This window comes from Pogona vitticeps, chromosome 9 (assembly GCF_051106095.1).
Source record: "Pogona vitticeps strain Pit_001003342236 chromosome 9, PviZW2.1, whole genome shotgun sequence".
NCBI classification, from domain to species: domain Eukaryota; kingdom Metazoa; phylum Chordata; class Lepidosauria; order Squamata; family Agamidae; genus Pogona; species Pogona vitticeps.
In genome coordinates, this window is record NC_135791.1 from 1,119,892 (window position 1) to 1,147,498 (window position 27,607).

The window sequence follows — 27,607 nt, forward strand, 5'->3', positions numbered from 1 at the left end:
ATTGAGCAGAGTACCGTATACCATTTCCTACACAGAAAGTCCCCGGCTGGAAGGGCGGATGGGCGACAGAAGGGAAACAGGAGCCCCTTCCTCCACCACCACCACCGTCTCCGTCCGTCCGTCCCCCCCCCCAAAAAAAAAGAATTAAGAATAAAAAGAGGGCAAAAACCGGCGAAGGAAGGAAGGGAGAAAGGAAGGAGGCGCACGTGGCCAAGACGGAGCCCCGCGGGGGGGGAAGCGCCTCGACTGCGCTTGCGCGCGAGGGGGCGGGGCCTGGCAGTCAGCAGGGAAGCGCTTCCGGGTCAGGGTCGGCTTGACCTGCGCGGGTTTGTGGGAAAGAGGGCGGCGATGGCCTCCACCAAGAGGGTCCTCTACGTGGGTGAGTGGGGGAGGGGGAGGGGGAGGGGGGTTCGTTTCAGGGTCCCCTCCCCCCCCTCCTCCCCTTCTCCCTCGCATCTCCCGCACAGCCTTGCGAGGGAGGCCAGGCGGAGGGAGGGAGGGAGGGGGGCCCTGAGCGCTCCCCCCGTCAGCACAAGGAGGGGCCGGATCCTTCCCGGGTGGGGGTGGGGTGGGGGGGAAGCCCCTAAAGATTCCCCCGCCCTGCCCCGCCCGACACACAACACACAACCCTCGAGGGTGGGGCCCCTGGGGGGGGCGGTGGAGGGAGCCCCGAGGAGGAGAGATTGCGTGGTGGTGGGGGGGTTGCCTTCGCCTCCTCCTCCTCCTCCTCCTCCCAGCCCCCCCTCCCTTGGGCCTTTGCGGGGTGGGGGGGAGAGGGTGCGCGGTGTGTGTTGTGTGTGTGTGTGTGTGTTTGTGCATCTATCTGCTGGCCTCCCTGCAGGCGGGCTGGCGGAGGAGGTGGACGAGCGGGTGCTGCACGCGGCCTTCATCCCCTTCGGGGACATCACCGACATCCAGATCCCGCTGGACTACGAGACAGGTGAGGAGGAGGAGGAGGAGGAGGAGGAGGAGGAGGAAGCACCACCAGCACCCCAGTTGGGCTACAAGGGACAGAGCAGGGAGGGGATCCAGGGGACAGGCACCCAAAGGCTCCTTCCGCTCTGAGAGCTTCCAGGACATCACTTGACAGTCACACAGAGACACACACATACACACACATGTCCATCTCAGGACGCTTTCCTACGCACACCAAGAAGCCAAGGACCCTCCAGCACCTCCCAGATAGATCAGGCCTTGCACCCGGGCCACTGAACGGTGCCCCTGAGAAGTATCAGAATTGGTGCCAGGCACCCCACCCCCACCCCACTCCTGCTCCATTCAGAAGCTGGGGAGGAAGGGAGGAGGAAGGGAGAAACCCCTGACCCTTCTCTTGTATCTCTGCAGAAAAGCATCGAGGCTTTGCTTTCATCGAATTCGAGCTGGCTGAGGTGAGCGACAGCAGAGGGAAAGTCCACTCTTGTCAGCAGAGTCTGTCCCTGCCTTCTTCCTCCTCCTCTTCTTTTTCTTGTGTGCTGGTGAATTGCTGGTAGGGAAAACATTACTCTCTTGGCTTTAGCAGTCCTTGACAGATTTAAAGAATCAAGGGGAAAAAAACTAGGACTGCAGAAATACTACTTTTGCAGCGTGTGGCCATTTTTCAGAGAGGGATTGTCTGAAATACAGAAACAGGACCTGTTCTTGAGAGTGAAACACATGACCCACAGTCCGTGATGGGGCAATATCTTTAGGAGACCAGTAAAGGGAAGGCACAAAACGTGCACGAATGTCAGAGATCACCACCTCTTCCATCAGGGAAGCTGCTGCAAAACAAAGTTGGAAAAATACAGCTCGTCTTGATTCTCCGTTATTCTTCTTGGCTCCCCCATTTTCTAGGAATTTCTGTGAAGAAGGAAAGAGAGCAAAACAATCCAATCTTTACAAAGAATGCATCTAGGTAGAGAAGCACGTTGACAAGTGAAAACAGCAGTAACATGCTTGACCACGTGGCTGTAGTGCAAACTACGTGGGGAAAATGTATATCACTTTTCTGGCGACTGCACTGCACATCTTTAATGTTTGTCTTGAAATAATCTTTCTCAGGCCCTGGAAGGAGACCCAGGGAGTATGAAGGGGCGGTTTGTCCCTTTGCTTCTTAGCCCTTCCGCCTTTTGAGGCTTGACGGTTATACTTCTCAGAACCATCATGAATTTTTCCAGGCAGCTCCATATTTGGGATTCCTCCTGTGTTCAGTATCAAATGAGGTATTTCAGGGAGGACTAGAACTTTGCTTTCTAATATATTTACTTAGGTTCCTGGCAGCCTTGTGCACATGCAGACATTGGCCATGTCATAGCCAAATTGTTTCTTTCTGTTTGTAATAAGCACTGGCACAGACCCATCAGGTCGGAATAAACTGAATATTTCAAAGATGTCTTCTTCTTCCTTACAGGATGCTGCAGCTGCCATCGACAACATGGTAAGCTTGTCTTTAGGTGATTATTTCACTTTGTGGAAAAGTTGAATCCCCCCCCTTGCAAATATTTAATATCATTTGATGAAGGCCTGCTTGGATTCCATTTCATAGGGAGGAACCTTTTCTGTAACAGCTTTAACATCCTTAATTCTTCTAAGAGAAGTTTAATCAGAAGACTTTTCCATATTGGCTTTTCCAGAGGGTTGTAGACTTTTTTTTTCCAGTTAGAAGATGGTGGTGAGATTTAAAGGCTGAAAGAGCTGCTGTTTTAGAGACCATGAATTTCTGCCTGTTTTCCTTCCATTGGAGATTGTCATTTTGGTAGTTCTCCAAACAGCCACAAATGGTTCTTTGAATAGCCTTACAGAAATACTTTCAATAATAATAATTAATGAAATATTAAAGCGAACTCTCAGTCCTGAACTGAAAAAACAGGGGGACCCATGAGACCTAGAAATGGCCCCCTATTCAGTGCGAGGGTTTGCAACACTGTGAGCTGCTGGACTTCAGATTTATTTATATTCCTTCGTGTCTTTACTCAGGTTAAGTTACTGGAAAAAAATATTGTAGCTATGAAAATGATTTTAGGAGGTAGAAGCAAGAGCCAGAGGGTTCTGTGTCTCTTTTGGAAACCAGAAGCCAACATCCTATTGTGGTTTTATGTTGGCATAAGTGTGATTGCGTAAAATGTAGTGGTGAATTGCTGCTAGTTAGCAAGGTGCTGCTTCCATCCCTAGTTCACCTGTCGAGTTGTGTGGGAGGCATCTGGCTAGGAATGTGAGTGGCAACTCTAATTAGCAGCAGCTTGTTGCCATGAGTTATGCAGTTGAATTGTGCCAGCGTAATTCACAACAGGATTCTAGCCAGAGAGGTAGGGGTGGACAAGATGCTTTATGAGGACCAGGGGGATAAAGCCCACCTGAACTGTGAAATGTTCACAGAGTGACCTTCAGCTAGTCTTTAACCCTGAGAGTAACAAAACACAATGTTCTCCAACCCATTTAGAACGAGTCTGAACTCTTTGGGAGGACCATCCGTGTCAACCTGGCCAAACCAATGAGGATTAAGGAAGGATCCTCCCGACCAGGTAAGCTGTCGAGTTAAGATTAGAAGGTGCTGTATGCTACCTAGTTTTGCCCAGATGCTTGGCGAAAAATGTTCCAAGTCTTGCTGTTCTATAGTTTAGGCCATGCTTAAAAGGGGCCCAGTGACAGTTTTGTTTTGTTTTTCTTGAGTGCCTTCTGTTTCCTTTTGATAGTCTGGTCAGATGACGACTGGCTGAAGAAATTTTCAGGGAAGACGCTGGAGGAGAACATGGAGGAAGAAGGCGCAGAGCCTGCCCGGGCAGAGACCCAGGAGGTATGCTGGCAAATGCTGAATGCCAGGGGAGCAGCTTTCTGGAGACCTGGCCTCCTAGGGTAGCAGTGCAGGGTCTTGGGAGAAAGCCGTTCAGCTGGTTCCCCACCAAACTGCAGAGCCTCGTCAGCACCCATTGCAGGCTCTGTCTTGCCCTCAGTTCTGAGGGTGGCAGGGGGAAGGAGGCCCGGGCATACCGTCGGGTGGCCGAGGGCTGCTGGGCCTCCTGTCCAGCAGCTTGTCTCCTTCCCAAGAAAAAGTGAACCCGGAGGGGGCAAAGTGCCGTTAAAACATGTCCGTAAGGCTCCCAGGAGTAGAAATAATAACTCACCCCCACCCTGTTCCCAGCCCCCTTGTGTTTGGCCTGCAGGCTGCAGGATTATATATGGGATTATTAGATGATTTGCTCTGTCTCAAGCAGTTCACTTGTCCTTTGCCAGTAAGGCTTTAAAAAGTCCTTGTAAGGGACTCTCTTGGTCACCTGCAGCATTTATGGAGGAAGCTGTTTTTCTTTGCTAGGGCGAACCAGCTGCGAAAAAATCAAGGGTGAACCCCCAGGTCTACATGGACATCAAGATTGGAAATAAGCCGGCTGGTCGATTAAACATCCTGCTGCGCTCGGACATTGTGCCTATGACTGCCGGTAAGAGGTGCCAGGTGCACAGGGGTGGCTGGGTCCTCCTGGGTTCTTCTCCTACTGTATTTACAAGTCTCTCCTGTGATAAGGGAACCTGCCAAGAGGCAGCAGCATCAGGCATCTGCCCCGGGCAAGTTCCACGGATGATGTGGTTATCATCAGAGCGCAGCTGTAAACAAGCCCCCCAGTTTAGTGAGAGAAGGATTCTCTGCTGAGTGATGTTATTGCAAGGGGCGGAAGCATTTCTGCTTATAATGCCGAGCTGACCATTCTGCATCTGTAGATTGGAAAAGGGAGAAATACTGTTCTCTACTTACCAGCATTTTTCACCCTGCTTTTCAACCAGGAAAAGACACAGACATAAAGCTTGAAAGGCATTGGGGGGAAGCAAGATTGGTATTATTTCTGAAATTCTGATCGTGCAATTTAGAATTTTGGAACTGCAGAGCTGGAAGGGACCCTGTGGATCATCCAGTCCAGCCCCTGTCAAAGAGGCACCATGGGGAATCGAACCCCCAATCTCTGGCTCTGCAGCCAGATAGCCAAATGACCGAGCTATCCAACTTGAAACAGGTGAAAGAGTGGGGAGCCCAAAAGAATGGGCCTGTTTTCCATTTCTGATCCTGTGTTGTCTTGCGTATAATCCTGGTCAGGGCAGAATTGATTTCTAGTGTTTTAAGCCCTGGGCAGTAAACTAGTTCTAGAGCAGGCATAAACCTTGCAAAGGGGGAAAAAAAGACCTCCCTTAAATGCTAGAGGGTGTTTAGCGCTTTATTTTTAATGAGCTGTTTATTACTGGTTTTTCTCTGTACCAGCCTTTCAACATAGCTTTACATGCAAAATTACAACACAAAATTCAGATGGAATAATTTCAGTTTGATAATAAAACTGAGGGTTCTTTACTTTCTAGTCCAGCACCACAAACACATCCAAGCAGTTGAAATCAGTTTAAAGCAAGACAGCTGGGGTCTAGACAGCAAAAGGTTGGATGCAGTGCATTTAACCAAAAGCACAATGGAGAAAAATTTTCCTTGTTTGTTTTGCTCAAAATAATATTTTACATTGTGCTTTATTTAAAGTGGTGTTTTAAGCATGTTAAACCCTTTCTAAGAGAGTTCTACAGCTTCCTCAAACATGCATTTGATCAAGAAGATGGTCTTTGCTACCTTTCTCAGTTTGCATGTCTCAAGTTTGTCCTCTCTTTTCCCCCCAAACGGCAGAGAACTTCCGCTGCCTTTGTACCCATGAGAGAGGCTTCGGCTTCAAAGGGAGCAGCTTCCACCGCGTGATCCCTCAGTTCATGTGCCAAGGGGGAGATTTCACAAACCACAACGGCACCGGTGGGAAATCAATCTATGGGAAGAAATTTGACGACGAAAACTTTATCCTGAAGCATACTGGGCCAGGTGGGTTGTGGCCGGGCTGCTGTGATGTCGTGGGAAATCGGGTCAAAGGGTGTATGGCTCATGCTTGTGGCTGCAAGCTGTGAGGAAACACCCCGGGCAATATTGTGAGGACACCGACCGAGAGGCTTTTAGATCAAGGACAATTGTTGGCCTTGCATGTCTTTGGGGAGACACCTCAAAAACAGCAGTACGTGGGGATTCAGTAGGGCTCAGAGGCATCAAGAGAAGATGATGCACAGAGCTGATGCTGCATTTAATTCTTGTATCACATCTGCATTTTCAGAGTGACTCTTGACCTCGTCTGTGCCCTCATGACAATCTTCCAAGGCCATTGGCTGTTCCCATTTTATAGATGTGGAAACTGAGGCCAGCAGACCAGAGGCCTAGACCGCACAGTGGCAGAGCTGTTGGCTTGGCTCGGGGTCTCTCTTAAGGCCAGCAGACCAGTTGTTCATCCGTTGACCAAACCCTCCGACCCACAGCTGGATTTCAGTTCTGTTATCCCTGCAAACTCTGCGTGGTGGCCTTGGTTTGAAAAAGCAGGGCTGACAGGCGTTCAGCTGATCTCTTCCTTAGGGACTCTAAGCAGCAGCAGGAGCACCAAGAGGGAAACAGACATGGGGAAGCTCTCCAAGAAATTCTTGTGAGACTCTCATGCCGTGACTGTGTGTGTTTGGCTCCACAGGCTTGCTGTCCATGGCCAATTCTGGTCCAAACACCAACGGCTCCCAGTTCTTCCTCACTTGCGACAAGACGGACTGGCTAGATGGGAAGCATGTCGTGTTTGGAGAGGTCACAGAAGGCCTGGACGTGATGCGTCAGATTGAGGTGAGCGAGCGACAGGAAGTGAAGCTCCCGGAAAGCTGCTTTGCTCTCTAATGTGGAGAGAGAACTTGACATCTGCTCTTCTCTCTCTCTCTCTCTCTCCTTTTTCATAAAGGCTCAGGGCACCAAAGATGGGAAGCCAAAGCAAAAAATTATCATCTCAGACTGTGGTGAATACATGTGAACATTTGTGCAAGCATCAGGTGGGTGCGAATATCAGAGAAGTGGACTCTTAACTGCCTACCACCCCACCCCGATGACTCTGCTGGAAGATGCTTACAAAGGACTGTCGTATCTCCTCTGGGTTCGGAACAGAAGAGACTTTGGAAATCCGTTTAGTACATAATTCCTGTAAAATTGCACCTATTTTTATAAACAAAGCTGGCCTTTTTATTTCTCTTTGCTTTCAAGTACCTGATGTGGTTTTTTTAAAATTAACTTATTTGTTCATCTGTGTTGGCCTTCCATGTGCTGTGTTTTCTTTCTTTTTTTTCTTTTTTTTTTTTCTTTTTTTTTTTTTTTTAAGTTAATTTTGGACTATATTCAGGTTGCCAGCCAAGTGAACCTGCTGTCTGGAACACGCCAGGGGTTGAGGTCTCTTGACGGCAGAGCCAGAGATGGGAGGTTTGATTCCCTCCTCTCCTGTGCCTCCCCCGGGAAGAGCCAGCCTGGGTGGCCTTGGGCAATCTCGATGGTCCCCCAGAAGAAGGGGCTGGGAAACCAGTTGTAGGCATCGGGTCCCTTGGAAACCCTGGGAAGGGTTGCCATAATTTGGACTGCACTGGATAGTGTGTAGTTATCACATTCTTCAGCAGATAAACGAGCTTCCTTTTGAGGCTGAGGAGTTTGTGTGCTTCTCTGTCTCCTGTCTCGTTCAGATCTCAGAAGCAAACGGTTCTGTTTTGATCACGGGTTTCTGAAATAAAACTAATCCAAACGGGGGTTAATGAGAGACTGACTTTGGCCTATAATCAGTGGTCACGGCTGGCCACAGTTCTTGCCTTAGTCCTCCTAATGAGGAACTGGCAGACGTTTCTGGTTGCATCTGGTGATGGGGGGAGGAGTCGGTAGGTCATAAAAGCCCAAGGCACTTTCATGAAATGCTAAGCTACCAAAAGACAGCATGGTGCAGTGGTTAGTGTGTCAGACTGAGAATCAGAAGACCCAAAACTCTACTCCCAGTTAAGTCCATTCCCTGGTTACTTTCGGGTGGCCCATCTGACTGGCTTTGCAGAGTTGCTTGTGGGAATAATGTCACTGGGGGTTAAAGCAGTCTTACGTCAAAGCAGAATTTCCCTGGCTGGTAAACAAGCAGCCCTCTCATCTCATCCTGGTCAGTGGCTCATCCATCCTCAGTCTAGGTATTCCGATAAGCATCACCCTGTCTTTTAAAGGCTTGCGTCTCTGGGAAGGGATTTGGTGCCTCAGAGAAGGCAGGTTGGCTACGTGAACCCCTCTGCGTGGCGCTGTTGTTGGTATGTTTCTTTGGCCCTGGGGCACCTCCCTCCCCCTGCCCAAACATACCTGGGAGAAATGGCTCTACGAATGGCCCCAGGGGAAACTGCCAGTACTTTTGCCTCCCCCCCCCCCCCGGACTGATGGCATTTTCCAAGGAGAGGCAATAAGGGTGGAAGTGACACAAGGAGCCAGAAGATGCACAAGGTCAGTGCATTTCAAAAAGTGGCCTTGGCACGACCGTCTCCTGTCTGTGGAGGAGCTGGTTGGCAAGGCCTTCAAGACAAACAGCAGGAGGAAGGATTTCTTCACTCAGCATGTAATTATGGGATCAGCTGCCACCGGATGTTAAACCTCCACCAGCCGCGGCTTTTCCAAACCAAACCGAGCTGACCCTCTCTCTGAATCAGGGATGACTAAAAATGAAACGTCCACCTTTGGAGACAAACATGTGGCTCAGCATCTGGTGCTGGCGTTCAGACGCCTCCTCCCGCCCGGCAGCGTTCCAGAGGGAAGCTCTGGGAAAAGAGAACACGGGGTTTGGATAGGGCCTCGGGTCTGATCCAACAGGGTGCTGTTAAACACTACGCTTCAGCCCCATGAGCAGCTTCCACAGCTCAGGCGCTGAGGACCGAGAGGCACGCGGGTGGGCGGGCGGGGCCCTGTCTCTTGACAGCTAGGAACGGGTTCTTCCAGAACATGAAAGGAGGTGGATGGTCTTCCCTAAAAGAGGTCCAACTGGAAAGGTTGAGTTTTTCTGGACCATCTTCCTGGCTGGCAGCAAGATTTTGGTGTGGGAAGCTGTAAAATCTCTTCTGCTCCAGGGGGATGAGGGAGAAGCCGGGATGCTTTGGGGCAACAGAGACAGATGTGCAATTATGGTGGGAAAAGTTTCGGAAGGCAGCTCCTTGTTCCCTTTTTTAGCAGGAGAGCAAGCATCGCCCTCGGGCTGCAAACGTGCTGAGCAGAGAGGTCTGGAAAGCTGGTGGTGACCGAAGGGGTGCGCCGCTTTCTTCCTCCAGGTGCGGGGGGGGGGGGTTCGCCTATAACTTATGGTGGCCCTGGCAGAATTTCCAGGGTCTGTGAGACCCCTTGTTCAGGGCGTGGATTACTCCCAAAGTGGATTCCCAGAGCAGAGCAAGATTTGAACTTGGGTGCCCCGAGGACTAGTTGGACCCTTAACGCCACCGCTGCTCTGGATCCCAGTCTCTGGGCACCGAGACGTCGGCTTGGAGGCTTCGGGTCTAGGAGGGCGGCCGGGGCCCTGCTGATGACCGGCGGCGCTCGTTCCTGGGCAGCTGTTGATCTGGAATACAAGGATCATACGGGGAAGGGGCTGTGCTGAATGGCGTGGATATTGGCCTGGCTGGGCGCACGCGGGGGCTCTGTGCTGTGTCCATGGGGCGGAGGGTTTGGGGTGACCTTACGTCACCTGTTCCTCCACATCTACACACATGGGACTGCTTGCTCCAGTTCTCGGCTTCAAGCCTCTTCTCACCGATTGTGTGGGTGAACTGGGGCAGAAAAATGTGGGGCTGGCCAGAGTTAAATCCTGCCCTCAGAACAAAGGGCTGGAAGAAACCGGTCCGTGTGCCTTTTTAGCCAACTGGATCGTGGGTGCTTCTCAGAGGCTTTCTCAGTTGACCCAAGAAACAGGAATTCGTTTAGAGTTACTGCAGGAATAGGCAAGGAAAGCCCACAGTCATCGGGTTCCAGGCCAATCTCTATTTTAGTCTGACATGACATGAGAAAGCAAAAGAAGCAAGCTTTGGGGGAATTTATTTGCAGTGGAATAAAATGACGCCACAGACAGCTTTGGAATGGCAGTAAGGGAAGAAGACCACCTGTTAAGAGGATGAGGAAAAGCACAGCTAGGCCGGGAGTCCCCTTCCTGGTCAATGAGGGGACCCAACCGGCCTTGAGCACAACATCCACACTGATGAAAAACAGGGTGGAAACTCCCGGGACTGCAGCCCATCAGGATGTCCGCCTGCCTCGTACATTTGCTGCAGCCAAACCCTGAAGTATTGGAAGAATAATTCTGAAAAGTGTGGAATGAAGAAATTTGCACACCAAGATAGATGGCATTTATCTCCCCACAGCACTTACACACCCTAATTGACTCTATACAGTGCTTTTATATGTATGCTTTGATTTTTTTTTTTTAAAATATTCCAGTACCAGCATGATCATCTTTGACATGGAGATCGTCTGTTTATACAGCTGGGAACCAATCAGCCACTAACTCCCAGAAAATGGGTGGTTGAGTTTTCACAGGAGAAAGGGGGGAAAAACACCTGGAGCAATTTCTCACTGAGCATGCCACCGTGTATGTGGCCTTCCGTGTGGCTTCCTTTTTGGGTGGCGGTAAAAGCAAATCATGCCAGAGGGAGGAACTGAGCGAGAAGACCAACGCCTCTCCTAACATCTCCCAGGCGTTTTAAGGCGAAGAAGATGGTGTGTTTTGTGTTGTGCGTGGGGACAGGAAGCCCCCTTCCCCAATCTCTGTGGCTTTACCTCCTTTGTGTCCTTCCTCACGAACCCCTCTAGAGCCAGCCAACTCTTCCCCTGGGGAGCCAGGATTCCCCTCCTGGAAAGCTGTGAAGCGTTTCTCAGAGCCTCGATCGCGTGAACACGACCCCCTGGCGGTGGAGCTGCCCTTGGGCGGGAAGCACTGAGGTGTCTCGCATGCCAGTCCTTTTGCAAACTCCACCTGCCAGCTTCTGGCAATTTCCCCCTTTGCTCGAGGGTCTCATGCAAAAAGGAGGATCGCAGTTGTTGCTGAACCCAAGGCTGGGTGTTCGGCACGCCCAGGGCACAGAGGCCCTTGTGTCGCCCACTGACGTCCACCGCTGGGACTTCTCCTCATTTTAGTTTGGTGTGGGTGGCATCTTTTGCACAGAAGCTGGAACTTCTCTTGAAGAGGGGATGGGCAAGGTGCAGGAAGCCCTGCCAACGGCTCCGTACTTCAGGAAGAGCAATAGGTGACACCCTAGTAGCTTTCTTCTCCCCTGCCAGCCCAACTGTCCAGGACCTGTTTATACCAAACCTTGCAAGTTCAAGTCTCCATTCAGTGTTTTAAAAATATATAGGGGAAGGTCAAGGCTGAAAAGTTGCTCACTGTTGCAAAAGAAGCATGCGGATTTGCATGGTTTTAATTTCATTTAAAGTGCAAGATCAGCTGAGAGTAAGAGATCTGACCTGTTTGTGTGCCACGCGAGGTCAGGTTCTCACTTCCTGGGCAGAGACCCTTCCAGGGGAGACAGTCTTCGTTGGCTCAGGACGCCAGCAGACCCGCTTCTGGCCATCGAGGGAGCCAAAGGGACATGCGGGGGGGTCAGCCGAGAGTGTTGGGTTGGGGAAGGCCGACACCTTACTTCCTGCGCCAGGGTCAGGCTGTTGCTTTTCTCCTGCTCGTGGAGGGGCTGCCTTTCCTTGGTGCCCCCAGAGGGTGGGTTCGGGGCTGTTCCTCCGGCTTTTCCTCCCTCCACCCCCTCCTCCAGCTGCAACTCAGCCTCAGTGGCAACCGCACGCCTTCACCACCATGTTGCGATGTTTCTTCAGGATGACGTTGTTGTTGCTGTCGTAGTAGAGGACGGACGTGGCGCTGAGCTTGGTGGGGGCACAGCAGGCTTTGGGGACAGCCTCTGGCTTCATCAGGTGGACCTGCAAGGCACGGGAGGGGTGGGCACAACAAACAGGCCACAGATCACAGATGTTGCTGGCAATGGTCACCTGCTGGCTGCTAGTGTCAGGATCGAAAGATACACAACCAGGAGCACATCATTAATGACTGGGCTTCCTTAAGTGCTGAAGGAAGCCTAACAGTCACAAACCTTGTTAAATGAGCATGCTTCCTTTTGCAATGGATGACCGAGAGGTAAGTGCAGACTTGGTTAGACAGCATGGCCCCTAATCCAAAGCAAGCAAAGAAACCCCCCCCCCAAAAAAATAACCATATCCTATTTATGATATTATAGCCACGAGATGCCACGAAGACCCCTCACACCTGCTGGACCCGAGGGGAGCATGAGCATGGTGCGAGGGTGGCAGGAGCATGCACAGGGCTGCCTGCGCCCTCCTCTCTCGTGCACATTCGCACGCTGCAGTGCCTGTCTCCCTTGGTCTGGTGGGAAGGTCTTGTGAGGCGTCGCCTTCTGCAATCAATCTCTTTCGAGAGGAGGATACTGACCAAGGATTGGAGGATGGCGTGGTTCGTGGCGTTCATGCAGGAGTCCAAAGGGAACGCGCACTCTCCTTCGCAGTAGAAGGCCGAGTAGCCCCGGGGGGCGATGACCCAGTCCTGAAAGAGCAAAGGAAAGGTGCTTGGAAAGAGACGGCCAGCCCCCCCACCACCACCAACCCCATGAGGAAACACAACGCTCGCTGTCCGGCCAGGAGACCCCTTGCCCCTGGAGGTTTTAGACCTCCTCGCACCAGTGCGTTGTAGCGCTAAAAGCACTGGGTTCAAACCTCTACCAGCCACAGATTCCACGCCTAGGCCAGCCGCCCCTCTCCGGCCCAGCCTGATCTACTTGGAAGGTTTGCCATGAGGAGGATAAAGGGTGAATTCGGTGAGGAGCCCTCCGGAAGAAAGGCAGGGACTAAACAGAACTAGGACTAAGAAATAAAAACAGTGCAGCGGGGGGGGGGGGGGGTTGGGGTTGGAAAGCTGCTCCACAGCATGGCCATTGAACCTCTTCAAGTTAGCATCTCAAAAATATAATGGTAATAAAAATAAAAGCCTGAACAAGTGGGTTCTTTTAAACCCTGTGTTTCTGGGAGTTCTCCTATCTGAATGACTTCTCCTTTGAATAAAAGTTGGACGCGGGACTCCTGCTCCTGTCCAGAAAGGCAGCCCCTGGCCACGATTCAGAACAAGTGGGTGGTTGAAGAGAGGGCTGAACCCCGATGGAGAGGCTGCCTAAACAGCTCCCTTCGCGGGCAGGGGACACCGGGGGGGGGGGGATCCGAGGAGTCTTGAACTGAGGCCATTCCTCATTTTGTAGGTGCATGTGTTGAGAAATGGTTCTGTGAAATGGCTTGATCCAAGGAGAATACTAGGTATGGGGCCAGAGACAGGGAGCAGAAAGCCAATCCCGGCTTGAGGTTATTTGCTTATTTTTCTGGGGAAACTCTTCACTATTGAAAGAAACAGGGAGGGGGGGGAGAGGAATATATATGTAGTTACCAGCCATCCAAGGTCTTGAAAACTGACATACAGCTCATGCCTCTTGCATACCTGCCTCCCTTCTGAAACATGGGCATCATCTGGGAAGGGAAAGAAGGGGAAAGGCTGTCAGGAAAAGATGGCAGAGGGAGAGGGGGAGGTTTGGCAGAATTCACCCCCCCCCCCGGACCACTGCCAGAGCTGAGAGAAAGGAACGATCGATCGATCGATCAGTCTGAGAGGCCCATGTCTTCTTACCAAAGGACCCCGGGAGCCGATGCAAGTGAGAGAAGTTGTGGCTTTTCTTGCGCTGCCTCTTTCTCAGCTGTCTGACGCCTCGTGGGACGCGGACTTGGTTGTGGCTTGCCCGGAAGAACATCACCACGAAGGGCTGCTTGGAGCGTGGCCCGTGGCGGCCCAGGAATCCGGCCAGCCCAGGATCAATGCTCTGTCCTGGAAAACCCCAAAGTCAGACCCTTTGCACAAGGAGGTCTCCTCCAGCTTTCAGCCAGGTCCACGGGGGGGGGGGCAGTTAATCTCTTTGCGGATCATGGCCTGCCTCACCAGACCTACCCTGTAAGAAAAGGAGTCCCTCCGGACACCAAGGGAGGCTCACCTGACGGGCCATCCCCCACTGGCTGAGGTGAACCCTTTTCCTCCAGAGGAAACCTAGTCGATAGGACAGGTGCCGCTAAACCACAGCAACGCAACATCTTAAATTATTTATGTAGATGTTTGGAAAGGTTAGGTCTGTTGCTTCCCAAACCAGAGAAAGCAATCATCAATGTTGGCCGTGCGACGTGTGAATGGAAAATTTTGAAACAATCTAAATAAGAGGGGGGGGAAAAAAGATACTGTATAACTGGGGTTCTTTTGGAAAGTGTGATTGAGCCCATTGAATTATTCATTGACTGAGACAAAGCAATGCTTCTCTCTCTCTCTCTCTCTCTCTCTCTCTCTCTCTCTCTCTCTGTGTGTGTGTGTGTGTGTGTGTGTGTGTGTGTGTGTGTGTGTGTGTGTGTGTGTGTGTGTGTGTGTGTGTGTGTGTATAACGCCATTAATGCAAAAATACGGAAGACCTGAAACAAATGTTTTCTGGCTTTTCTGCTTTGGTTTGGCTTTAGTCACAATTACGTCAAGCTTTCCTGAACAGCCTTTGCAGAGGCCAGGTTGAAAGGGGGCCTGAGTTGTTCCCCTTTGACGCCCAATTTTAAGAGGGTTAAGAACTTCTGCCCCAAAAGGGAGCCCAAGCCTCCGTGCACAAGGCAGGCCTGAGATTTCGCCTTCTGTTAGGACGAGGCACCAGCCAGTGTTCAAGGCGGACACAGACCGCTTCGTCTTCCTGGAAGCAAGAATGGAGTCTCACCAAGCTCTTCTTCAAGAGCTCTTTGTTCAACAAGACGAAGAGAAGACTATACTGTATTTCGTTGCCAATCTGATCTCTCTCTCTCTCCCTCCCCTCCCCCTTATCTTCTGTAATGCAGGTTGCTATGTGAAGAAAGGATTATAGCTGTGAGCTGCATGTTAATGGTTTTATCTTTGTTTTGATTGTCTGGGATCTTCTGACTTGAAATATGCTAGACTAGACTTTTAATATTAAAGTCTTTGTGAATGTCTTGCATTATTCCACTGACAGTTTATCTTTCTTCCTCAGCATATCCTTTGTTCCTGTTGACGTGTAGCTTTCTTTTTTTCTTTCTCCCTCTCTCCCTCTCTCTCTTCCTCTTTCATTTCATCCTTTGCTTACTTCTTTGTCAAAACATCTGGTCCTGAAAAATAATTCTGTCCTGAACTTTAGGATTCAGGATTTCTGCAAAATTTTATATGATGCCCAGAGTGCAGCAGTGAAACTGCTATTGTCGCAGTGGGAAGTGCTGCTAATTAAGGAGCGGCTGGTTGGCATTGCTGATCACGCACCTGGTCACACAACAGTCATGTCTCTGGCATTACATAAATTAGCAGCAATTCACCTCTGCGTAGAATGATCTCCAATATAATTCTTCCCACAAGGAGTTTTTTAAAAAAGCTTCTCCCCAACCCTGCAATCTATAAAATTATCTTCCTCACTGTGTAGTTCATTCTGGATATGCCAGCAGAAGATCCTTGGAACTGTTGTTGTTCCCAAAAGCAATATTTCCAACCTCTGCTCCAGACTGACAAAGGGGTTTTGAGGTTTCCGGTGGCCCCTGTGCTTTTAATCACAAGCTTCCCCTTTCTAGCTTCTACCCTACAAATAATTCATCTTTATCAGGAACGCCATGTTAACAGCACTGCATCGGATCTATTCCGTTGCTGTTCTCTGTGGGGACAGGATTTCCAATCAACAATTCCACCACCCCCTTCAATAGCAAAAGGATACTATTCTATAACAGAGAAACAAACCCAATAACGAACCACCGCCGCCGTCAAAGAATTAAGAACTGACTAAGCCAGAGGACATTCCTCAGAACAGCACAGGAAATGGCCGCTGTCCCCAGAACTGAGGTAGCAGCTGCACAGAGGGCTTTGCAGAGCAGAGTTTACATCTGAGTAAACACTGTAGAAGGAACTGAGCAACGAGGGGCACAGCGGATGACATGGCTTCGCACGGATTGCGCTGTTCAAAACGGCCGTTTTAAACAGGCTTCCGGTTGATTGTGGAAAACTTTGGCGATGCTAAAGGACCTGAGAGTGGAAGAAGCCTGATGTGATGAATATCTCTGTGTAGCCAAAACATATATGAATAGAAAGCAAAGCAAAGTGTGCTGCTGATATACCCCGCCCCGTAGTGCTTAAAGTTCTCTCTGGGCGATTTACAGTTTAATTATGCAGGCTAGCTGAAACTGATGGGATTGAACTCAGGTTGTGAGTGGAGGCTTGACTGCAGTGCTGCAGTTTAACCACTGCGCCACAAGGCACATTAAGAGTCTCTCTAAGACATGCTAGTACAGTACCAGCACGTCTCCGTGTTTTAACCCTTGTTCTCAGCAAGCAAGACGACAACAGTTTGTATCTCAACAGGGGTTTCTAAAATTAAAAGCTGCTTTAAAAAAAACATTGTGGTAACATTACCGTTATCTGTTTCCACATAAAGTCTCAAGCCCAAGTTGTACTTGTGATTCAGTAGCCAATGACTGCTGGCAGCTACAATGTCAAACACAAGCCAGCCTTCTGTGCCAGCCGAGAAATCCTGAACATCCAAGAAAAGCAAGTCTGGATCCCTGGAGAAGGAGAAAAGGCAGATCAGCAGAAATGGATTGAAACACACTCCTCCAAATACAGGATAATTCCTGAAATTCCCCCACCCTGGATTGTAGGTAAAACCAGGTTGAAACCCTGAGATTTCCCTTTATAAAATAACTGCTACAGTCCTATAAGATTTCCTCGGCATTTCAATTGTGTGTGTGTTGCTGTATTTTTAAGTACTTCTCATTGCATGTATGATGTATCTTCTTTACTATAGAAGTCGTATCCATCCTAATGGCATTTTAAAAAACAGTCTACTGTCTCCTGTTTTAAGGGGGCTTCCGTACTGAGTCAAGCTTTCGTCATCCTGAAATCTAATATCTTGATTTGTACAGTTTACGAATAACTGACATAGATAGAAAGAGGGGTGGACTGGCCCATCACCAGAAATGTCTCCTGCACAAACCTGGCTAGGAAGTAGGGAATGCCTCTCATGGTTTATCCCATTTTTTTCCAATCAGCTGCCTTCAACACAGTTGGAATATGTTAAGAATGAAATTAGCTCACACCGTTCAGTCTCTGTATCTGAAGCGGCCCATTCACATCAAAAACCTTGCTTTTACTGTACCTCTTGTGGTGTTCCTGGACTATCTCGTATATGCTGATGTGAAGAGTTTCATTCACATGCCTGCTGAAACTTTGCATCTTGTAAATTCGGAATTCGGCTGCTGTTACCAACTCCCCTTTCGGGATCTGCGTCAAATCGAACCTAAATTCTTTCCAGTAAGGTTTCTGGTGGGAGAGATCTCTGTCCAGTTCCACTGGAAAAAAACAAGAAACATAGTGACTGCAAAAATTTTATTTGGGCGCTTCTAAGCCAAGCTTCTGACTGAAACACCCAAACCAGCGGGTAACATTAAAGAAGCCTAAATCATTTCTAAAAAGTCATGTTGTTAGTGAAAATGGCAGCAAGGATATGGTATTTCACTGCTATTCCCTCCCTCCCATTTCTAAACACTGCCTTCATGTAGGAAATTATGCCCATGGGACTTTGGCTGTCGGTCGGAATCATTCAGAAATTGGAGGCAGCCTTATTGCCCAACAAGCAAAATCCCACTGAAAGCCAGTAGGGCCTTTGCTAAGTTAAAACCAAAGTACAGGACAAACTCAATTCCCCTGTTCTTCCAAAACTGCCAACAAAATAACTGAACACGTTATTGGATGCAGTAAGATCAGAAGGAAAGGAAATGCAAAGGACAGACTGTGACAATTGTATTATCCACAGTGAACAGCTTCAGCTGTTGATAACAAACATGCTGGGATTGATACCTTAAGTAACACCACGCTGTGCCATTAAAGCAAAACAAGAATGCCATTAGCCTGCCTTCTGACCACTGGTGGTAGAACCCAAATTCTCCACAAATTGTAATGCGTTGCTTCCCACCAGAATCGCCTACCATTTTTCTCTCACAAACTTTTGAACATTCCCACTTCTTATGTCAGATTTGCACCCCTTTTTCCTTTACTGTAGAAACTGCTGTTTGCAGGGAAGCACCAATGCTTTAGACAGCAATTCTTGTCTTTAAAAAAACACACACACACACATCTGAATCCATGGTAGGGGAATGGAAAGACAGAAAGACAGCTGAGTAGAGAGCGGGTAGCTTGTGTTTTCTAAGGAAGGACCTGCTGATGCGTGGAGATTGTGTGTGTGTGTGTGTGTGTGTGTGTGTGTGTGTGTGTGTGTGTGTGTGTGTGTGTGTGTGTGTGTGTGTGTGTGTGTGTGTGCATGCACACACATATTCTTACTGTGCTTATCAATGGATAAGAAGCAATCTGGAAAATCTGCCCACTGCTCTAGAGCTAAGACATGGCACAAACTAAGTTGCCTGCTGAATTCTCTCCTGCCCCACCGCCTTGCTCTACCGAAACCCAACACTTATTGTTTTAACATGTACACTGTAGATAAGGGCATGGGGTTTTCATGGCACAGCGCTGGGCATGCATGTGACGCGAACACACCCCTCCACAGCTTTGACTCCTTCTCCTCTCAGGGAAATTCCCACAGACACACCGGTGGTGCCACGGTGGCCAACGTCCGGGCCTCCATGAGGATTTGCTGCAGGTCAAGAGGTCCCAGAAGCGGATCCACCTTGGGGGGGGGGGCTGTACGCGAGGTCCCTCCACAGGGTGCAGAAATGGAAAACAAACCCAGGCTTCAGCCCATGAGTTCTTGCTGTTCCTTGTCTGGGTACAAGATTACGGGGAAATTCATGGGGCGGTTATTTAGCCTTGGGGCACCTGGAGAGGGAAGCCGTGGGAGGAACCTTGTCCTGGGAAAAGCAGTTTCCGCGTGGGCTCCAGGGAAGCCCAAACAACACTCTCCAGGATCAGGTGGAGGGGAGTTGGCCGGAGCGTTCAGAGCAACGCATTTCACAATAACACGACTGCCCCTTTGTATAAATAGGAAGTGAAGAGGTTTCCTCTCAGAGATTCACTGGGAGGGCTTCCTCTCACAGAGGCACCGACCACCCCTCGGTCTTGCTGCTTCGGGCCCCTCCCGACCCCTCGCCTCAGCAGGAGCCGTTAAACAAGACACCACTCCACACTTCTTACATGACACCCACGAGGCAACAGCCCCCCCCCCCAATTGACTATCACCACCTACACCCAAGACGGTATATTTTCTAAATGGATCCATCCAAGCCAGCCGCTGTGCACCTTTCCGCCTGGGCCGACTTGCTAATAAGTCATCACAGGTCCCTTTGACTTTTGAGCAGGAAAGCAACGTGGTTTTCAGCTACACGACGACCAAGGTGGAGGCCACTTGGCGTGCCCAGAGCTTTGTGCCTCTTTCATCTTTTCCGGTCCCCCTGGCTAACGGTGACAGTCACTGTCTCAGGCCATGTGTTTATACAAGGGGAGGAAGCTGCCGAGGGCCCTTCTCCAAAAACGGGAGGCCGAGATTTTGCGGGATGCCTCTTTCTGCCTCTTCAGAAACCACTTCTTTCTGCTCACTGAGGTTCACACCACAAACTTTTCATGTTGTTTTTAAAGAAAACCAAAAGAGAAAAAAAAGGAATCTGTCAGACGGGACAACCTGGGGCGGATGTGGAGAGCACCAGCTGATCGGTGGTTTTGGCCTGGTGGAATAGAGATGGGCAGGACAAGGGGTGAGGGCTGGAGGCGCTGAGCAGCAGGGCACAGCAAGTCTCCTCCTCCTCCGTTCAGCTGTGCGTTGGAGAGAGGTTCCACGCAGCAGTTTAGTCTGAGCAGACCATACACGCATAGTTGATCCTATTAATCTGGAGTTCTTCTATTTCTGTCCTTATTATTCCTCACTCTCAATGCAATAGTACGTTTCCTACCCAGTTTTCTAATGCATCTTGTTCCCCATGCAAGAGTGGCTTTAAAAATCAATCCAATCTATCAATCAGTCCATTAATTAATGAATAAAAGACTTACTTCTTGGGATTCCAACAAGTCTCTCTCTCTCTCTCTCTCTGAGTCTTAAAAACATGGGGCCATATTTCTTTTCTACACTTTCCAGTGAACCCCTATTTTTTTTCAAAATCTCTGCAGGTCCGCAGAAGATGATTTTGACACTCATGCCAGTTTTATAACGTTTCTAGCTGCTCTCTCTCTCTCTCTCTCTCTCTCTCTCTCTCTCGCTCTCTGTGTGTGTGTGTGTGTACATATCATTTTATTCTATAAATTACCCCTCTGCTGTAATTACGCCAGTCCCTGCTGCCTCAGAGCATTCTGTGTGCCTATTTTGGACACAAAATTAAAAGGAAATGCAGGCATACTGAAGCACTTAAAATGTGGAGTCTTAAAATATATTTGAATTCTATCTAGCCAGAAAATAAACCTAACACAAAACATCGTCGGGAAGAGAAAGCATAGAAGATCGCCTTCAGATCTACCAAATTGTAGATAAGACACACTAGGTGGATCACTGGATTGATTTGCAGCCTCCAAACGACGTTACTTTTGCCTCGCTTTTCTTCATGAGAACTGCAATTAAATGTTGATCTTTGTTACTCCTGTACCAAAGTGAGGATTTTGTGTCCTCAAAAGAAAAATCATGGTATCTTTCATGCTTTATCACTTCGCTCCTCTTTTGGGCACTGGCATACATTATTTTGTCCAGGATGTGTCCTTGCTGAGACATCCGGTGCTGTGCGCTTTGGGACTGGGCTCCTATCACAGGTCCTGCTCTTCCATCCTTTTTCATCTGGATTTCCAGCAACCTCCCTCCACCTTGTTTACCTGCTCTTTTCAGGGCGCCTTCCCTCCACCTCCCAGTTCAACTTTATTACTAGGCTCCGATGCTTTGCTCTCTTGCACAGAAAACTTTATTCAGCAGCTCCTTCAGCTGCAGACATTTTACAGTACAATTCCTAGCTTCACATCATTACCCCTAGGAGCTAGAAACTTGATTCACTACAAAGGGGGAGAGTGTGAAGATGTTGAATCAGGCAGCTAGCTAGAGCCTGTCCTGGAGCTTTTCCATTTATGGCACTGGCGCGTCGGTGGGGCTGGTCGGATCAGGGCCATCCCTACCACCTTTCCTCAGAAATTCCCAGGGATGTTGTCAAGTCTCTGGATCTAAATTGCAAGTCTGAGTTCAGGCCTTTGGTACCACGTCCGAGTCCCTATTGAATACAAGCTTTTCCCCCTTGGTGGGTTCCAAGCCGTGAGTCAAGTCCCAGCCATCGGGGGGGGGGGCGGGGGGAACCGAGTCGAGTCATGGGTATTGACTTAAGTCTGACTTGTGAACGAGTCCTGCCACGCGAGTCTCATCCCCAGACATTCCAGACAGGGTGCTGAACAAATCCCAGACGTTGGGAACTCTTCAGGGTAGCCTCTGGTCACAAACATGTTGTTGTTTTTTCCTGCCCTCTGAGCCGGGATGAGAATTCAGAAAGGCTTCTTCCTGGGTGCCAGAGATGGCCAATGTTCCCCCGGCTCTTGAGGGCTGACACAGAGAGAGAGAGACTTTCCCACTTAATCAGTGTAACCCTAATCTTCTGCTCGCTGCGCTGTGGTTTGTTTCGGCTGCCTCTGAGGGGGAAACCAGGCACCAAACCAGAGGCGGCCAAAAGCTGGCCAAAGCGGCCCCCGGCTAGCAATTACCCTGTCTCCCGGAGGTCACCGCCATGTCCGGATTCCGCCTCCCTGAACGCCCACTCTGTGCTCAGGCAGTGCCCCCCCCAGCTGCTTCCTCCATTGCTCCAGCAGTGGAGTGAAGGGAAGCCGCTCCACCCAACGTGGAGCAGAGAGGCCAAGGGTCTCCCCGGTCAGCCATTCTGCAGAGGCAGCTGCTTTCCGGCCCCCCTTCGCTCTCTGCTGGAGGTGGAGGCACCTGTCAGGGACGCCCGGAGGTAGGTCAGCAGAACCTCCCCTCTGCTCATGAGGGCCTGGCCCTCTTCGGGGTGAAATAGGATCTGAAACCAGTCAGAAATAAAATGGAAAGGGAGAGGCAAGCTAGGAGGGACAGCTGGAGATCCTTCGCCTCTGCCTTGAACGACAGAATCTCCTGAATACCATCTATAGTGTTTTTTTTCAGTGTTCTAATCAATTTAAGATTTATTTTTTTTAAAATAGGGCTACTCATAGCTATGATTTCCTGGAAACTGGATATATAGTTAAAATTTGTAGACAGTACACCAGCCTTTTAAAACCCCAGCCACAATGTTGGTGGTGCTGTTTTTCAATCCCAGTCCTGCTCAACTCCCAGAGGCCACCAGTAGAGACGGGACAGCTCCACCCACCAAGAAGCTTTGGGCTGCTGCACCATCACCCCACCTGCCGGGGAGCCTGCCTCAGCCGGTGGCCTCTGCCCATGCCGGCCACTCTTTGGGCACCCCTCGGGGTGCTTCTGCAGGAGATCTTCCCAGCAGGTTGAGCTAGAAGGCCGTCCCGGTGAGGGTCTAAAAACCAAGAGGTTGGATTCTTAGAGGGCCCGGAGCCATCCTCCTGAGGACGTAAGCAAGCCATTAAACTGGGTGGTTCCTCTGGCCAGCTTTCCGTGTTTCCCAAAAATAGCTGCTGTGGACGGCGTGCGGCTCTCAGAAGGCAACCTCAGTTTCCTCTTGGCATTAGGTCTCCGCAGCGCCTGCGGTCGGGAAAGGGAGTGCGATGCAGCTGCCATTTCCGCTGGAAATCAGGGCGGCTAGCGAGGCTCCTAAATTTAAAAATGTTCTCAGAATTTCTCTGATGCAACAGGCCTCCCAAACCTTTCCCTCTCGGGATGTTACCAAAGAGGAGCTCACCCTGGAGGGAACAGACGTGGGGCCACGGCGTGGATGGCTGTGGGCTTTTCATTTGTACCCTGGCGTGACCATCATTCCGTCTGTCGGGCAGAGAAATCCATACAAACTCATAATTTCTGCTGATACACCCACCCACTCTCCTGAAACATGATTCTGTTGTTGCTCCAAACTAGCTCAGTTTGTGCAAAGTGTCTCATGCAATATCACAAAGGTCATTTTGTGTCAGCCACAGAATAGGTCATACATTCATTTTTGAAATGCAGAACAAGATATATGCTTTTTACAAGACAAAAAAGGGGGGGCAAGCATCTATACATGTACTTACAGAGCACAAACTTAGAACTGTCCCTCTGTATTTCTTCACTATCAATAATCCCGCAATATTTAAAAACTGGGAATAAAGGACCCATCTGGAAAAAGGCTGACATTGACGGCTGCTTTCTACTTACTTATGTTTATGCAAACAGACGTTGTCTGCAGGATTTAGTCAAACAGTACCGCGTACATTTTGCAAACTGGTTGGAAGCCACACAGAATCTACTCTGATCATATTGCAGAAATCAGGGCATCACTGGTCATTTCAGGGCAGGCCAGAGCCTGTTGGAAGGAGCTAGCTTATGCCAGGCACGATCCTAAAGATCAGCCAAAGGATGGCAGCACCACCAATTCCATCAAGCAAAGGGGGGGGGGGGAGATCTGGCTTACAGGGCTGACTTTTCTGTTCCCAGGCAGAGGGAAGGCGGGAGGACTCCCTTGCTCCGCAGTCACATCAGTGCTGTGGGAAGAGATGTTCAGTGCTGTTGGGATAACTGGGAGCAAACAACATCCATCTCTACCCAGCTGGTACGCTTATGGCCAAAAAAACACCCAGGCAAATGGGAGAGAGGAGAAAAGGGGGGGGGAACCCACACATCCTGAGCCACAGCATTTCATTTGTTGCAGAAATGGCATCATTTGTACCACAAACTCACTGGAAGGAGAGAAATGATCTATTTTCCACTAAACCAGGGCTCGGTAGAGTTTGGGGCTGCTGCTATTTAAATGCAATTTATCTTGTATGATATACCAAGACCGGGCAGGCCCTTCAGACTTATGTGTCCAATGTGTAAACTCTATTTCAGGCGAATGCCTTGATACAGAAAGCTGTGTCAGCAAACCGGTGGAGACTCGGGAGCAGCTTTGCAACAGGAGAGGATGAAACCTCCTTGCCTTGGGTCTTTTTAAAGGGAAAGGTGGAGTAAAACTATTTTGAATAAATAAATTAGATGTCAATCCCTCCAGAGAGACACTTTCAAAGGGGCCCTGATTACAATCGCAGTCTCTTCTTTCCCATTACGGACCCATCACACCCTGCCCATCAAGAGTAAGATCATCTGCAACTCTAGAAGCAGGTAAAGCCATAAGAGGGTAATCACACACCCTTAAGCCAGCTTTGCTTCGAGCTGCAAGGCTGACCCCCCCGGCTCTTTTGGACTTCTGTGGTCCCTGAGACATTCTCTGAGGGGGGGGGGAGAACATTTTCCCAGAGGCTGCTGGGCACTACAAAATGGGCATTTGGGCTGACCCCTGCGTTTGGAGCGGTCCAGCGAGAGACTTCAGAGGGGTGGATGGGGGTGCACAGAGACTGGGGGGGGGGCTCTGCTCATTTCAAGAAGGAAGGCCTATGAAAAAGAATTTGAAGGGGACAGGATTATACTACTGGGGACAACTGCGCCTCGTTTTCATTTATTAGGGCGGCCACAAGAAGAGGAAGGGGGAGGAAGCCACTCTGGAGCTGTTTCCTCCTCCAGGCACCAAAACATTTCAGCCCAACCGAGAAATTTCGGTCTGTCTGATTGCATCAATTTCCCATGAGAGCTTGAAACGCGCCCCTACCTAACCAGGTACCCTCAGGAGAGGCCCGGCTCAAAATGAGAGATTCTGGTTAGCCCAGCACCTGTTCCTCACACAACCCAGTTTCATTAGATCAGCAGGTCAGAGGCTCCGGAACTGGCCAGACTGGAATTTCCACACCCGTTCCCAGCAACCTGGAATGATATTTCTCAGAAGATGCTGTGCCGCTTTTGTGTGTGTGTGTGTGTGTGTGTTCTGCCCCATCAGAGGATGCAGCGGAAACCAAGTTCTGCTCTCTCCTCCTTGCCCCCTCCCCATTTGACTCTCACTGCCTCCTCTCCCCCCCCCGCTGCCCCCCACCACCACGACAGGCTGCTTTCCTTTTTCTTGTGAGATCTGGTGGGATCCCCACAGAGCCACGGAAGGAGGTTAGGATCCCCTCCTTCCAAGAGTGGGGTCAGAGCAGCTGGCCAGCAACGCTGGACCACAGGAGAGCAAAGCACTTTGCAGACGGGAGGAGGGGGAAGAGGGGCAGAGGGAAAAGGAGAACCCACCGCCGCCGCCCCCCCAACCCCCCAACATGGCCTTTGAACACAAAACGAGAACCCGTCGGCTCTTCTGAAGGGCTGCTGAGATGCATTCGGAGGGGGCTTGCGGACCTCCTTCTCCAAACGGCCCTAGAAATAAGTGCAGGCGGCGGCGGGGGGGGGGGTTCCAACCGGGAAGAGACTCTTCCAGGTGAACCTACAAACGTCACCCAGACAACCTCTCTCTCTCTCTTTTCTCTCTTTTCTCTCTGTAGAAATGCCATTCAAGCATCCGTCCCTTTTTGCTATCCATCAGGCTTCTATTTGAGACGTTACCCCGCGCGGGACACCTGGACACTGCAAGGGCGCCTTCCCTCCCCAAGTTCCTTTCCAAGACACGGCAGGAGCATCCGCTCCGAAGGGGTCTTAAAGATCGTCTAGTAGTCCAAACCCAAGGCAGGCGTTTCCAAGCAGGCTGCGCGAGCACCCGGGACGCCCGGCTCGCCAGCTTCCCTGAAACGATGCCCACCTCCTCCCGGGGGGGGGGGTGGCGTGGCTGCTTAAGGGCTCTCGCTGCCGGGAGCTTTCTCGACCGGTTGGGTCCGGACTCTGCCTGCCTGTGGGTTCCACTTGCAGGGCTGCGCTCTGGAGCAAGCGGGGGGGGGGGGGACGGCGCGGCTCCCACCTTCTTTCTGCCCAGGAGCCCTCCAGATATTGGGAGGCGGCGTGGGTGCCGCCCCCTTCCTCCCAGAACCGGGCTTCTTCTTCTTCGAACCCTCTCGCCATCCTGGGCTTCTCCCCTGGACGGGCTCCCCCAGTGGGTCTCCTGGGAGACCTTTTCCAAGCCAAGCCCCCTGGCCAGCCTGTTCCAAAAGACCTGCAGGCGGCAGGTCCCTCTCTCTGCCCCCCCCCCCGAACCCCACGGAATCTCCACCACTGCCTGAAATTAGGAGCTGGCGAAGGGCTGTTTAACCTTGTGTGTGAGACACCCTTCCCCCCCCCTTCATGTCCCCAAGTGCAGGGTCCTCAATCTTGGAGGGCTCGTTTCCTTCACCGAATGCTCCCTAAATACGCTTTCTGGGGGCCGATACTTTCCCCACCACCCGCTATGGGGCATGGGGAAGCCCCGAGTGCGCACTGACAGCTGCCCGTTTCTTTCCAAACTTCGCCGACCTGCCCAAAACCTCGATAAATTAACAAAACCACCCAATGGAGGGGCTGCAGACGTTCAGGGCCCAAGCAGGGGGAGCATTTTCGCCGCCAACACCCACACCTCCTGAGACTTGGTCTCGCCTTAGGAGAGGGTTCCTCGAAGCAAGGCGCTGCCCCGGGGCAGCTCTTCTGGGCGCTCCGGGGCCAGCCACCCCCACCCCCACTCCCTCCTCTCTTCAGCGGCGCCCCGACGGGGTCTGGGGGGGGGGCGGGTGGAGGTGGTCCACCAATTCCCCAGCCAGCCAGCCGGCCAGCTCTGGCGCTCTTCGCGGGGCTCGCCGTGCGCCGGTCGGGGCATCTCTGGCCTCTCGCCGGGCGAGGACAGGCATCGGGGATCCGAGGGAGGGAGGGAAGGAGGGGAGGAGAGAGGGAGACCTTCGGCCACTCACCCAGGTTGACGAAGCTCATGACGGTGTCGGCCCCGTCGGCGGCGCTTCCCCGCGAGGCTCCCGGGCGCGCCCGGGCCGGTGCCCGCGGCCCCAGGGCGCCCTCCTCCTCCTCCTCCTCCTCTTGGTCCTCGGCGTCGTCCAGGCGGGCCAGCGTGCGGTAGAGGTCGAGCATGAAGAGCGGGGCGGCGGACGGGGGCCGCGGCTGGTGCTGCTGCGGAGGATGCTGCTGCCGCGGCCGGGCGGCGGGGCCCGACGGGGCGGCGGCGAGGGGCGCGCGGGGCCGGGGACGAGGCCTGCCCGGCAGCCCCAGCAGCGCCAGGATCTCCCGCTGCACCTCGCGCCCGCTGAGCCGCCGGGGCACCCACGACGGCTGGCGGGACGCGGGGCGGCAGGAGGCGGCGGCGGCGGGGCGGCCCGCGGCCGGGAGAGGCTCGGGCTCCCTCGCCAGCAGGAGCAGCGCCGGCGGGAGCAGCAGCGGCAGCAGCAGCAGGATCGGGGCCGCCGGGAGCTGCATGGCGCGCCAGCCAGCTGCAGCGCACGCGGAGCGCACCCGGAGCGCGGCCGTCGGGCGGCCCTTTAAGCCCAGGCGCGGGGCGGGAGCAGCACGTGCCGCCGCGCCTTCGGGCCGCCTGGTCCGCCCGCTCGCCCGCCCGCCCGCCCGCCTGCGCCCTGGTCCCGCCGGGGCCTTGCCTTGCCTTGCCCGGCGCAACAGGGGGAGCGCAGCCCCGCGAAAAGCGCCCTTGCTGGGACCGGCGTTCGCCCGCCCGCGCCCGCGGAGCCTCCTGCCGGTCCTGAGTGGGGCAAGCTGGGCAGAGGGAGAGAGGGAGAGGTGGGCCCGTCTCCCCCGGCAGAGCGAAGCCAGCTGGGAGCCTGAACTTTCCCTACAGGCAGAAAGGAGCCGTCGGAGTCCCTCCCCCCCCTCGGGCACATCTGGAGCAAGC

At 51.7% G+C, this 27,607-nt stretch overlaps 2 protein-coding genes across 3 annotated transcripts; one reads left to right on the top strand and one right to left on the bottom strand.

Moving 5' to 3' along the window:
* The first annotated feature begins 268 nt into the window (after positions 1–268).
* Positions 269–7,036, top strand: PPIE (peptidylprolyl isomerase E). Of its 2 annotated transcripts, XM_072979618.2 has the most exons (10): positions 269–379; positions 842–940; positions 1,345–1,388; positions 2,390–2,416; positions 3,419–3,500; positions 3,672–3,772; positions 4,289–4,412; positions 5,627–5,812; positions 6,498–6,640; positions 6,753–7,036. In XM_072979618.2, exons 1-10 carry the CDS (start codon positions 349–351, stop codon positions 6,819–6,821), a joined length of 906 nt encoding a protein of 301 aa, XP_072835719.2. In that variant the 5' UTR covers positions 269–348; the 3' UTR covers positions 6,822–7,036. The 2 variants fall into 2 exon arrangements, with proteins under 2 accessions (XP_072835719.2, XP_072835720.2); XM_072979619.2 differs by lacking the exon at positions 1,345–1,388 and having other exon boundaries at positions 346–379.
* A 4,479-nt stretch (positions 7,037–11,515) lies between these two features.
* BMP8A (bone morphogenetic protein 8a) lies at positions 11,516–27,180 on the bottom strand. Its single transcript, XM_072979819.2, has 7 exons — positions 26,667–27,180; positions 17,056–17,248; positions 16,314–16,462; positions 13,521–13,715; positions 13,284–13,363; positions 12,285–12,395; positions 11,516–11,758 (listed from the first exon to the last, which is right to left on the bottom strand). The coding sequence occupies exons 1-7, from the start codon at positions 27,178–27,180 to the stop codon at positions 11,609–11,611; spliced, it is 1,392 nt and encodes a 463-aa protein (XP_072835920.2). The 3' UTR covers positions 11,516–11,608.
* Between the last annotated feature and the right edge of the window lie 427 nt (positions 27,181–27,607).